Source organism: Tachypleus tridentatus, chromosome 9 (assembly GCF_004210375.1).
Source record: "Tachypleus tridentatus isolate NWPU-2018 chromosome 9, ASM421037v1, whole genome shotgun sequence".
NCBI lineage: Eukaryota > Metazoa > Arthropoda > Merostomata > Xiphosura > Limulidae > Tachypleus > Tachypleus tridentatus.
Window position 1 is genome coordinate 70,070,755 of NC_134833.1, and position 14,270 is coordinate 70,085,024.

The 14,270-nt window shown below is 35.1% G+C and overlaps 1 protein-coding gene across 1 annotated transcript in view; it reads right to left on the reverse strand.

Moving 5' to 3' along the window:
* LOC143225448 (nephrin-like) overlaps positions 1-14,270 on the reverse strand; it is a 57,530-nt gene that overhangs the window by 13,608 nt on the left and 29,652 nt on the right. The window contains exons 5-12 of the mRNA XM_076454890.1: positions 11,891-12,043; positions 10,998-11,165; positions 5,627-5,917; positions 5,050-5,261; positions 4,632-4,719; positions 4,292-4,428; positions 3,162-3,315; positions 2,548-2,606 (exon numbers count right to left, since the gene is read on the reverse strand). Of these exons, the coding sequence (XP_076311005.1) occupies positions 2,548-2,606; positions 3,162-3,315; positions 4,292-4,428; positions 4,632-4,719; positions 5,050-5,261; positions 5,627-5,917; positions 10,998-11,165; positions 11,891-12,043 (1,262 nt within the window). The remainder of the gene's footprint in view (positions 1-2,547; positions 2,607-3,161; positions 3,316-4,291; positions 4,429-4,631; positions 4,720-5,049; positions 5,262-5,626; positions 5,918-10,997; positions 11,166-11,890; positions 12,044-14,270) is intronic.

Consider the following 14,270-nt stretch of genomic DNA (forward strand, 5'->3'; position numbering starts at 1 on the left):
GTAAAAATCGTCATTATTATTGAACAAACTTCATCATATCTGAAGTTAAAATAGCTTTGATATCATTGATAATGCTAAACTTTCTTATGCTAAACTAATGTTCTTATCTCTGAAGTTAAACTAAAATTCTTATCTCTGATAATGATCTCTAAATTTAAACTAAGGTCCTTATTACTGAAAATGACCTCTCTAATTTTAAACTAAGATTCTTATCTCTGGTAATGACCTTTCTTAACTTAAACCAAGGTTCTTATCTCTGGCACTGACCTCTCTAAAGTTAAACTAAAATCCTTAATTCCGATAATGACCTTTAAAGTTAAACTAAGGTTCTTATCTCTGATAACAACCTCTCTGGAGTTAAAATAAATTTCTTATCTCTGGTACTGATCTCTATAAAGTTATACTAATGTTCTTACCTATGATAATGACCTCTCTAAAGTTAAACTGAGATTCTTATCTCTGGTAATAGCGGTGTCTGAAATTAAATAACCTTCTTGCCTTTAGTAACAATAATACCTTAAACTAAGTTTAAGTTTTGGCGCTTATATCGCTAAAATTCGGAGTTTGAAAACCCGTGGTTGGCACGACACAAATAGTTGATTGTGCTGTTTACTAGAGAGATTAAAACAGTAAGTATATTAATGAGTTGTGTTCACAATAGCTGTTGAATTGAACGTTTTGACTGATAAAAGAACTTACTTGTTTTTTTTGTGTGTATTTGGCACAAAGCCGCATGAAGGCTATCTGCGCTAGCCGTCCATAATTTAGCAGTGTAAGACAAGAGAAAAGGAAAGTCATCACCACCCACTGCCAACTCTTGAGTTACTCTTTTACCAACGAATAGTGGGATTGATCGTCAATTTTTAACACTCTCATAGCTGAAAAGGCGAGTATATTCGGTGTGACGGGGGAGTCGAACCCCCGACCTTCAGGTTCCGAATTGAATGTCTCAACCACCTGGACAACCACTTGATCAAGTAAATCACGACAGTAAAAGTTTTATTTATGACAAAAAAGTTGAATTATCATCAGACGAACTTCCATTTTTCTTAACATGAAGTTTCCAGCCCCACGGCTGTTCATCAAACACTTTAATTGTCCATTATTTGTCACTTCTTTCCCCTTCAGAAACGCTTCAAGAAAGAAGCATTTTTGAAAACGTATTTATTTATTGTAGTTTTTATCCCGTCGTTGCTTACATGATTTAATGAAACTCATCTCTATATCCGTTATTCTTTTTATACTGGCTCTCAACACAAAAATCGAATGAATGTTTTTTGTGTCGAAGAAGATATCTAAAGAAATTTTCCAACGCCGAATATTAGCCTTTAGAAGTAATAAAAAATACTCCTATTGACAAAGACCACAATGAAACCTGGCTACTTAGTCCTTTTTTTTTAAAGAAAACTTCTGTAATCTGTCGCCACAGAACTCACGCACAAAACGAGACACTTTATTTCCCCATTTTAACAGAAAACAGAGAATTAAATGTGGCCTGCATTTTAATGCCTCAACTGAGTTTTATATACAGACTTCCGGTTGTTTAACTGCTATTGAGAACTCATAAAAAAACTTACAATATTTATATATCCACTGGTTGGGATAATAACAACCAACCAAGTTAAGTGTCTCGAAACTATAAATGTGTGAGCTTGACCACTTAAGCTTTTACAAGTACTTAGATTTATCAAGATATGCAAATTTACCCAAGGTGTTTAATAACATTTAAATATTAAACTTGTATAAGTTAAATATTCAGAAACTATTAAAAAATGAAACCTAAGACATGTCCAAGATATCTTTTCGTCATTTCGCAAGACGTAAGCAAAAAGAAACAAGCTATGACAAAAGATAATAACGGATACATTAAGTCGTCTAACTAGAAACGTTATTAAGTTTGATTGTGTGTGACGTTCCAGACAGAAGTCCTTCATCAGACCGTGTTACACTGTTTTTACTGTGTGAGAACGTTAAACAAATACATTTTTATTTATGTTTTTACATGGACGAGTTAATTTATGCGTTGTTACCTTTCATACAAGTATAAAAGTTTACGCGTTAAGTATACAGAAACTGCTAAGGTCTTTCAGTTGTCGACATACGTCGTCACTAACATTGTTAATAATAAGCAGTGTATTACATCTTTGTATATTATATTGTTACCCGGTAACCGGACTTCACCATGCGTGGTTAACCACATGGTTAATAATGAGCAGGATATTATATTTTATCTATAGTTGAGTATTCAAGAGTTTCCAGAATGTTCTAAAGACTAGCACGGTTAAAGTAGTATGTTTTTCTATGTATATACCTATTATATAATCATTTTGTTACAACATTACTAAAAACAGCTTAACAACTATAACGTATTATACGCTTACTATGTAACGAGTTTGTTACAACTTTACTAAAGAGTACTTACGACATAATATACACTGTCTGTGAACTTACAATGTCTACTTAACTTGTGTAAAACTGTAAATTTATTAAATACCGGAGTTATTCTGACTTAAGTAATTAGTACAGAATAAAGTGTTATATACTCACTGTATCTCCGGCTTTCGGGTTTTCTGGTTTCATTCGAATTGTCACACCACGAGGAGGAACTAAGAGACAAAAATTGTTTTGTTTAAGGAATTTCAAAACGAACGATCAATTTACATGTAAGAATCATTTATTTTCTGTATTTTTACTGTCTATAAGTTGTGATGATTACACCAATCAAATCACACTAGTAGCCAATGAGATTGCACAATTTGAAATGGAGTGGCGTTGGATTCCAACAATAAACTTCATTACCATATGATATATTATCGCTGCATCCTACTTTATTGACAGAATTAAATTTTGTTTTATTCTAGTATCAGCAACCTTAATGTCATTAAGAATGAAAATATTGAATATTTGGAAATACCTTTAATGCTTCCAACTGTTTATTATTATTATATGTTAGGGTAAAACATAAAATGAACGTTGTTTTTTATTTTGTATGAACACAGTTTTATTTAAAAATTCACTGGACGTTTTTTGTGATCTTTTCATATATTTTTTTACAATTTATTTTGTTTAAGGCAAGTATTTCAGTGCTAATTCAACAAACACGATTTTTACAATAAAAGCCACGTTGTGTGTTCGTAGCCTTTTAAGAAAATGTCACTAACAGTGGACGGACAGCATCTTAGTGGCATAAAGTGGATTAGAAGTTGCAGCGTTCGTGGCTTCACAACGGTATTCAGCGCCGTTATCGCTCTCTTCTGTTACTATGGAAATCTCTGCAGAGGAAATGTTACCAGCGGTCGACGTACTTGATTCAACCTGTAAGGAAAGTTGTACGTTACTACGGAAACTTGTGCAGAAAAAACAACAACACTGGCAGCTGACGTGATGGATTCTACGTTTAAAAAAAGTTTTATGTTGCTATGGTAACTTGTGCAGAAGAAAAAAAAACGTTGTCAGCAGCGAATGTGATGGATTCTACGTTTAACAAAAGTTGTATGCTGCTATGGAAACCTGTACAGAAGAAACTGCAAGCGGTTGACATGCTTGATTCTATTTGTGAAAAAAGTTGATTGTTACTATGGAAATCTGCACTCGAGACCAAGATTGGAAAAGCCTGTTTGTTTTTATTTGTTTTGAATTTCACGCGAAGCTATTCAAGGGCTATCTGCACTGATTGGAAAAACTCACATGTAGAATAAGTTTTAAAACATTACTTTAAAGCACAAATAGCTCTGTTACCAATACATAATTTTCGCCATATAACTGAGGTTACACATCTTAAATTTAGAAATACGCTAATAGAACATGCATGATTAAAACAGAATCAAATAACTTTTTTTTTCCACACCGTGATACGACAGAGCCTCAAAATCTTCAAATCATGTACTTTCAGTGGTCAGAAATCAATTGGGCCTAAAAAAGCAAACAAACTTTATACTTTTAAAACCGAGAGAACTACATCACATTAATGGCCTTTTTTAAACTTAAGTCCCAAATACTGAAATGACGGTAGAGTCCTGTATGTTTAGTACGTAGAAGTATGCAAGAGGCTAGAAAGTATAGCATATTAGGTACATTTAAAAATTGTGAAGTAACAGTTAGAATTCATGTGAGAATCAGAACGTTAAAGTCTCATTTAAATAGCAAAACATTCTATTTTAAAGCTAGGACAATATATGCTATTTCAATCATTCTGAAGAAATGGGGATCAAACCTTGAATTTGGTGTTCTATAGAATTGAGCTATCAAGTCATGTAACGAAACAGCTATAAGTGACAAAACTTGTTCAAACCTTCTGGCCTTCTTTAAACCACATCAGATCCGGAGGTGGGTTGCCTCCGTTTGACACACAAGATAACCGGAGACGTTCTCCTGCACGGATCGAATTTCCAGCCATGTACCCGAAGATGCTTGGAGGATCAGGAGGATCTAAATGTAAAAATATTTGTTCACCAGGTGGTGCTGTAATTTACGCTAAAAACGCTAACTTAGAGCTCTACTTCAAGAGTTAATTGTATCCTTAGAAACAACGGCAAGGTTTAGGTCAAATTTGTCATTGCTAACGTTTGTAATTAAGCCGTGAAGATCTCCACGTCGTTAACAAATTAGCCAGTATTAAAAATTGTACTCACACAAAACACTGAGCACGTGTGACTCGACTACTGTGTCTCCTAGAGCTTTGTTTACCGAGTAGCAGGAAAACCGTTTTAAGTAGCGGTCCTGTTTAAAGGAAAGTTACACCATATTACATTAACTCTCATCAGTTAAACATCAGATTGCATTAAATTCACAACAGCTAAGTGTACAATAAAAGAAACCGACTTGCATACTTGTGTGTATGTGTTTACTATATTTGTTGCCTTTACAAAAACCTACTGTACCTGTGTGACTTATAAAACTGTGTACATGTGTTATACATACTGAAACCCAATTTATGTGTGTTAACTATACAAAACCTTGTCTGTACTATGTGTGCTAACTCTACAAAACTTTGTTTATACTATATGTTGTGCCTCTACAAATATGTGATGTATAAAACATTTCACTGACCTGTGTTGTAATGGTAACAGTAACGTTAGATGACGTCACCCACCCTCCGTCGGGGTGAGGAGTCAGTATGTTTTCTGAGGTCAGTGGCCTGCCATTGACCACCCATGAAAGTTCGGCGGCAGGGTTACTTCTGTCGGTGGTACATTGTATTGTAACGGTGTCACCGGCCATGGCTTCTCCAGGGCCACTCACAATTACCTTGGCAGGGCTGACTGTCAAAACGAAACGAAAACATAATTATAACGTTAAATAATAAAAGATTAATGATACTAGCAAAAAAAACAAACAAACAGTTTTTAGATTTATGTTTTTAATGTAAGGGTGTGTATAAGACATGTCGTGAAACATTACAAGAACATTAACTAACTCATAAAACTTGCACTTCTTTACGTGCTTTACAGATAACTTTACAGTAACTCATTGGTTAACTTACACTTCTTAACTTGCTCTATAGATAATCTTGTATCTCAGGATGGCTGGTATGGGTATTAACACTTTTACCAGCCATCTTGAGATACATTATTAATTCAAGTGGGTTTCTCCTCATCACGAATTATAGTTAATCTTGTATACTTACATTGAACACGCAGCTTAATTTCCACTTTCAACGGAACTGGTACCACAACACTAGAAGCTTCACACCTGTAGATGGCGTTATTGTCAGAATGGTCCACGACAAAAGTGTGCTTATTAGTTGATCGTTGTCCACTTGTTGTATAGGAAAAGTCCACTTTGACATCGTTCTTGTACCATACAAGTTCAGCTAAAGGATTTCCTCCACGTGAGAGGCAAATTAGGGTTAACGGATCACCTGCCCTGACTGTATCTCCCTCCAGGTAACCATCTATCACAGGTTCTCCTGGAGGATCTAGTTGGAAATAAAAAAAACTTTCATGTGTGTTAGTAAGTGATAACGCTATGTAACAAAAATTTTTAATTTTTCTTGTTCCTGGACAGAAAGTGTTATTTTCCAATTGCTTTTGCCTAAAGTAAATGGAAAAAGACCTATTTTTCTCTTTAAACTTTGCTTTTGAAATGAAATTTTGAATAATGAAATTTTCAATTTTACCCATTTTCCAGAATATTCCAGGTAGATTCAGTGCTGAATAGCTGATAGAGAATTTTCTCGAACGTACAAGAATTTTCAAGAACTTTTTAGAATGTTGTAGAACTAACAAGAATTTTCTAAAATGTTGTAGAAGTTACGAGAATTTGCTAGAACTTTCCATAGTAATATATATAAAAGTATGAAGTATGGTGGCATTCCTGATGGGTCTCCAAGGAGGCTTTACCAAGCTTCCCTGTTATCTTTGCCTTTGGGACAGCAGAAACACCACAGTGCACTACAATAAGAAACACTGGCCACAACGGAACAATTTCTCTGCGGGGAGGCACAATGTCAAGTGTGACCCACCAGTGGACCTCCAGAAGGTGTTGTTCCCACCATTGCACATAAAATTGGGTCTCATGAAACAATTTGTCACAGCTCTTGATAAGGAATCTGTAGCCTTCAAGTACCTATGAGTCTTCTTCCCTAAGCTGTTTGAGGCAAAGGTCAAAGCTGGTGTCTTCGTTTGACCACAAATAAAGAAGATCCTGGGATGCACAGAATTCCCAAAAAGAAGCTCAGTAGGAAGAAGAAAAAGCTTGGGGCAGCTCTGTTGCAATGGTTCGGGTCTTCTTGGGCTACAAGTCCGAAAATTATATGGAACTGGTTGAAACTCTGGTGAAGAACTATGGCAAAATGGGCTGCAGGATGTCCCTGAAAGTCCATATCCTTGACGCTCATCTTGATAAATTCAAGGCGAACATGGGGGCATACTCAGAGGAGCATGGCGAGTGCTCCCACCAAGATATACTGGACTTTGAACGCCGCAACCAAGGAGTTTATAACGAAAACATGATGGGAGACTATATTTGAGGGATGATACGTAAAAATGATCTACATTACAGTCGCAAATTTTGAAAAGCTACTCACTTCTAAACAATTTTCTTCATTTTTGTATAACTTTAGCCTAAATACAAGTAAATCTTGATTCACATGTTGTTTTATTCATTTATTATGTAAATGAAAATGTGCAAATTTACCCGTTTTTACATAGAAAATAGGTTAACTTCTAAATTTTATTATCCAGGTCACAAAAGCAAAGTTTAAAGGCAATAATGAGCGTCTTCTATACTTCTACAACACAAGCAATTATGAAATAACACATGCTATTCAGAAACAAAAATTGTGTTACATAGTGTAATTAGAGGAAATCTTGAAAAATGTAAAAAAAAGTCATACTAATACACCCAGGTGATCTAAACTATAAACTCAATGCATTTTCTAGTTTATATTACATAATATTACACAAAAGACTGTTCAGAGTAGATATTATTAATAAGTTTATTTTGCGAATTGATATTTTATGGTTGTTCAGTTTTCTTTATTATAAGACAGTTAAAAGCAGAATATTATTGCAACTTGTGTTTGTAACTCATTGCTAATAAACATATAAACAGTGTGAGATGAGGAATAGATTCCGTCAAAGCACGGTTCTAAAGTAACTGAAGCAGCCTGAGTGCACTTTCACAAAAGGAAAAGAGGATATATTAAGAACAAAGACAAAACGAGTAGAGGAAGAGAAGTGTACGACTGCGGTAACTCGCGTCACAGTTATAAGTAAATTATAAACAGAATAGTAGTGCAACAGAAATAGGGAAAGGTAGTTCGGCTTGTCAATTGAAATTCTAAAGTAATTGAATAGGTCTAAGTGGGCTTCTCACGAGAAGAAGAGAATCGTATAGTTTTTATAATATCTCTAAAATCACAAGAATTTGTTGGACATACGTTAAACAAATTAAATACATATATACTATTTGAAAACAAGTGGCGTGCCTGCTGTTCATTTATTGTTGATTAGATCGCCAGCAGCTCACAGACACCTACAGTAGAAGAATCCTAAGCCCAACAACAGCACAGTATATACACTGCTGGTCAAAATCTTAAGGCCAGTGAACATAAAGAAAAAATATGCATTTTGCGTTGTTGACTCAACCACTTATTTGAGTAGAACTTCGAAAGATGAAAATAAGAAAAGGGAAAATGAAAATAAAAAAAAAATATTATTAGTATTTAATAGGGAAAATGTGAACACTATTAAATTAGCCTAAATACTAGCTGGTCAAAAGTTTAAGACCATACCAAAAAAGAAGTCCTAAACAGGGTAGAAAATGCCCAACAAGAGGTTTCAGTAGTGAGTTGCACGGCCGTCATTGCGAATAACTGCAAACATTCGCTTTGGCATGGTCGATATAAGCATTCGCAGAAGGCTGGCTGGAATGTTATACCAAGTGATGAAGACGGCTTCACGAAGATCTTCCACTGTTTGGAATTGACGTTTATTTCTATAGACTTCCCTTGCCATTCGCCCACAAACATTTTCAATGGGGCTCAGTTCGGACGAACACACTAGATGGTTTAAAGAATCACGTTATTTGCCATGAAAACTTCCTTTGTCCTCCAGGCATTGTGGATTGCAGCATTGTTCTGCTGAAAGATCCAGTCATTTCCATGTCAATAAGGATGCTCTCTCCAACATGCTAATGTAGCCAGCTGCTGTTTGACGCCCCCTGTATAACCTGAAGCTAAGCTCCATTGTTTCATGGAAGGAGAAAGCACCCCAGATCATGATGAAACCTCCTTCACTGTGTCGTGTAGAAATTGTCTCCGGTGGGATATCCTTATCGTGCCAGTAAAGTTGAAAGCCATCTGACCATCTGGTTAATTTTTTCTCATTAGAGAATAAAAACCTTCTTCCACTTTTCTACGTCCAATGTTTGGTGCTTCTCAGCAAAGTTTAAACGAGCTGTTTCGTGGTGTGGAAGGAAGCGTGGCCTTTGAAGACGTTTACGGTTTTTAAAGCCTTTTTCTCGTAGATGCCGTCTTATTGTTCTTGAGCTGCATTCTGCGTCCGTAAGGGCCTTAATCTGATTTGACGATCGGCTGGTGCCTTGTCGGACAATCCCTCGAATTCCCCTGCTCAACGCCAGCGAAACTTTCTTGGGCCGACCACTTGAAATTTTCGTTCCGTATCCCTTAGGGTCTTTTAAGAAATTTGCAACAGCAGTTTTACTACGCCCAATTTCACCAGCGATGACACGTTAAGAGAGACCTTGCTTTTGCAGCTCGACAATTCTGCCACGTTCAAACTCTATCAACTTTTTAGCCTTTGCCATGTTTTTACCCAATGTAACACAGGAGATGTCAGTGGGAGATGTTGACAACACTAATGCTTGAACACAAATGACTAAATTTCGTTACGTGTTTACCGATTAATGCTTTGTTTCAGTATGGTCTTAAACTTTTGACCAGCTAGTAGTTAGGCTAATTTCATAGTGTTTACATTTTTCCTGTTAAATTCTAATTTTTTTTTTATTTTCATTTTCCCTTTTCTTATTTCCATCTTTCGAAGCTCTGCTCAAATAAGTGGTTGAGTCTAACAACGCAAAATGCATATTTTTTCTTTATGTTCATTGGCCTTAAGATTTTGGCCAGCAGTGTATTTATACTATTAAGAAGTATAAGTAAAGTCTTTAACTGACAACCGACGAATTTAATATTTGACAAGAGCTACTGATTGGTGATAGTCCAAAATTGTCTAAAGTATAAACACAGTGTATTTTGTAGTCCACATTAGATAACCATTAACTGTTGATAGTCCAAAGTTGTCTAAAGTATAAACACAGTGTATCTTGTAGTCCACTTTAGATAAAAATTAATGATAGTCCAAAGCTGGCTAAAGTATAAACTCAGTGTATCTTGTAGTCCACTTCAGATAACCAATAAATGATAGTCCAAAGCTGTCTAAAGTATAAACACGATGCATCTTTTAGTCTATTACTATTGGCTGTCACCAAGTTGTCTGGGGTAGAAAACTACATAGACTGATAATTCATTAGTTTTTAAAATTATTTTGACTTCACGATGTCAGACTACAATCCAATGTCAGGTTTAGAATAATATTTTTTCTAGCATTTAAGAGTGTGTAAGCATTATATTTATGTTCAGGCAATGACGGGATAACACGTAACTTTGTTGATATTTATATCTAGTTTTTAAGAATTTCTTAAGAATGCGTTAGGTATTCATTGGTTAAGACAGGAAGACAAGCTATCCTGGAAAAATGTAAATTTTAATTATCAAATGCATTATGATCTACAAACAGAGGCCTGGTAATTTTATCAAAGTTCAGGTAGTTTTAACAACTATTTTTCCTTAACATTCAGAATGAATTCCACTTGGAAAATAGTCATAGTTGCAGTTATGGCCAATAGATGGTAGCTAAGTAATGATTAAAGTAGATGAGCTATAAAAAAACAAAGAAAAAAAGAATACTAGTTTACAGGAACTTCGGAAGTCATGCAAGTTTTTCAAACGTTTTTACAGTTGCCTGATGATATGTAGAAGTGTTCTTAAGAAAAACACGTCTCAGTATATTTCAAACGATTGAAAGTTTTAAGGAATTTTATAGGCGCACATTATTTCATGTACTTTACAAGAATTACAACTATACAGAGAAAACTAATCTTCAACAACAGTTTTGCTGAATTACACCGTTACTTATAAAAGACACTTGGGCTCCATTGATAATTTTACTAGATGTTAAACTTCACAGAAATTGCGTAATCAATAACAAGAGAAACCTAGGCTTCACTGGTAGTTTTACTGGATGGTAAACTTCACAGGAATTACAACATTAATTGTAAGAAACACTTGGGCTTCACTGACAGTTTTACTGGATGTTAAACTTTACAGGAATTACGTTATTAGTAACAAGAGACATTTGGGCTTCACTGATAGTTTTACTGGATGTTAAACTTTAAAGAAATCGAGTCATTAATTATAAGAGAAACCTGGGCTTCACCCAAGTTTCCAAAAATACTGGAATCTTTAGTTTACTTACACAGAACACTGAGTTTGACAGATGACTGGAGAGGTTTATCCAGAGCAGCGTGTCTCGCTTCACATGTATACACGACTTCGTTGTCTTCAGGTGTTGGTTGGAACTTCAGAGCACTAACTGCAGTTGTTCTTTCGTCTTCAGTCTTCTCATTTGAAAAGACTGTGTCATCTACAAACATGTATTCAATACGAAGGTCAGCTGAGAGGCATCTGAGAATAGTTCTTGTTTTAAATGTTACACTAAGAACTGAAAACTGTCACCCATAACAAAAACACATCCAAGCTTAAAGCTACACACGAGCTATCTGTGTTGTGGCACTGCAGGAATAAAACTCTTCTATCCTAAATATTCTTTGTCTTCTGAAGTTACGCATGTTATTCTACTGTAGTATTGCAACAAACCCGTCACAAATTCATATTAAGATTTCTATTATATCTCCAGTTCCCTGTTGTAAATCTCATTCATTATTTAAGAGCAATTAAAGCTACATTTAGTGGAGTTCAATTTGACACCTCAGACGGGAACGTTTCATGTGTAAATTTCGGAAAACATTTAGTCACGAGAAAGATCAGAGTCAATTAAACTACCATACCTTACGTGATTAAATAATCTTTAGACTGCATAATAAATCATCTGTTTCCATCAGCTACTGTACAGACTAAAGCGTCTTACCAGTAGTGACAATCGATTAGTCTTACCTTGCTTGTTTCTCTTGTTTTCCCTCTACCAAATAACCTGAGGAGTAGGTTTTCCACTAGATACTGTACAGTTTAGACTAACAGTATCTTACCCATAGTGACCATCGATCAGTCTTACCTTGCTTGATTCTCCTGTTTTCAATCTTTCCATCAGCTGCTGTACAGTCTAGACTAACAGTATCTCACCAGTCTCACCTTGCTTGAGTTTCCTGTTTTCTCTGTACCAGATGACCTGAGGAGCAGGTTTTCCACCAAAGACTGTGCAGTTTAGGCTAACTGTGTCGTCTAGACTGACCTCTTTTGTACTCCCATTCTTGTAACCTTGAATAGCAATCGATGTTGGTGGTACTGCAAAGGTTAAAAAACAAGTGTTAACCAAAGTCATCAATTTCTAACTGAATTTATTATACTAATACTTACTGCGTTTTTAAAACTTAAATATTGTTAAATGAACTATAATATCAACTAAAGCAATAAATTCAGTCAGTACTAAGCACTTGTGCTAAGATACATTGTGTTCTAATGTCACTCGTTAGGAAAACTCATAAACAATTTAAGAAAACTAATACATGTGTTTAGAAACCCTGTAACTGCTTATGGTAAAAAAAAACAAAGTATATTAATTTAAAAGTTAAAGCCAGTGAAGCACTGAAAGCCAACGGGAGTGAAATTTGTGATAAGAATCGTGATCATTGCATATGTTTGTTTTTCACATTTTCTCCTTATTTTACCATTTCGGATCCCAAATTGCATGTGTTTAAACATAGCATTCCAAATTGGTTATTTTGTCTGTTACAAATCACTGTCTGAGAAGCCCTTCGTTCGATACCACTAAAACACTATCTATGCACTTGGTAAAAATATTTTAAAATTACGGTGTACATGCTTCCGATTTTGAATTTGCAACAGGAACGTTTTAGGCCTATTGTTTTATAATAGTTTGCCAGGTATCATTGATTAAACTGTAACTAGTAAAGCGTTGTACTGCACATACAAGCAGTATTTCTAAAAATCTATGGTTTCTCACCGTCCAGTCCAAGCAAAAATTTCTAGTATCGGATGAAAACAAATGATAAATGTAAATGCAATTTTACATGCCTCTGATTTTGAGCCACAATTGTCAAATTATGAGAAATGTAAGGCAAACGAATATAGGCAGTTACTTAACGAGACTTTTACAGAGGTTTTACAAACGACTTCTGATCTCTGTGTGTTTGTCGTTTTTAGAAACATATTCACAGTTCAGAGCTGTATTTTTAAACTGAATAAGGTGGATAATTATACCTGTGACTGAACAACACATACCACAGTACTAATGACAACTCATACGGTCGTTTCAATGGAAAGAGAATTAATTAATATATGAATATATATAAATCACGATAAGCGTCCTTGATGATGGTGTATATATATGTATATATAAATCATGATAGACGGTCTTGATATGATATATATATATATATGGTAATAAATGTCCTTGATAACTATGATATGTTACTTTTGGGTATTAACGTAATGAACCGTTTTAGCATCAGTTCTTGAGAGGTTCTACTGTTGATTACATGAATTTGTTCTTCGTTTAAGTTTAGTAAACTATACTTGCCCTTTGACAAGATTGTTTGTTCTACTTATGTTGTTTCCAGTGGTTCAGCAAAAGTCTACATGTTTTCAACGCTTAAATTCGAGGTTAAATAACAGTGACAGACAAAGCACAGATAGTACATAATAGCAGTTAATCCGAACCAAGTTATCTACTTAGTATGTTTGAACAATTCGAAGCACGCCTGCTCCGGATATCTTTAATTTTGAAATGGTGGACAGAAAGGAAGGCAGCTTGTCAACTACAACCAACATCAGCTCTTTTGTTACTCTTTAGCAACGAACAGCGGGATTGAACGTCACGTCATAATGACCTCACATCTGAAAGGGTGAGCATGTTCAAGGACGGGATTTCAATCTTATATTATGAGTCAGGTATCCTAGCGATAAGGCCAAGCCAACTGGTCTGTTTATGCGTGCACAGTTATTATATGTACTATTATCTAGAATTATCCTTAAGTATTGGTGGTGACAAAACCAAGCTCGCTAGTTGTGCACGTTGTTATAAAATTACAAAGAACATTTGGGCATTTTCTGCGTTCTTTAATATTATTGTCTCACTCTGTTTTGTTAGTAGGAGTATCTAGAGTGAAATATGAAAATACTTATTCAATTTAAAACTAGCAGTTTCATCAACCAACATCACAGAAATTCCGAGAACTCAACATTCCACTATATTATCTTGACAAGCTATAGTTATAATATGAGATCTCTTCTCTAGAGTTCTTTCTATCTCTTGTTGTAGTTCAGGCGATACTGGCAATAGTGCAGAGTAAGATATGTATGTGCAGCCTAACAGTCACTGAAATGAAGTTATGAGTGAATCACTTAAATATTTAGAAGCCTGCTGTCACCACTCTATAGCGGAACACTGATAACTTTAAATAACCTGTCAAACTGTATCAGTCACATGACTATATTGTTGGTTTAGTAGAATCACACATTTAAAACACTATCAACCGATAACACTGAGTAA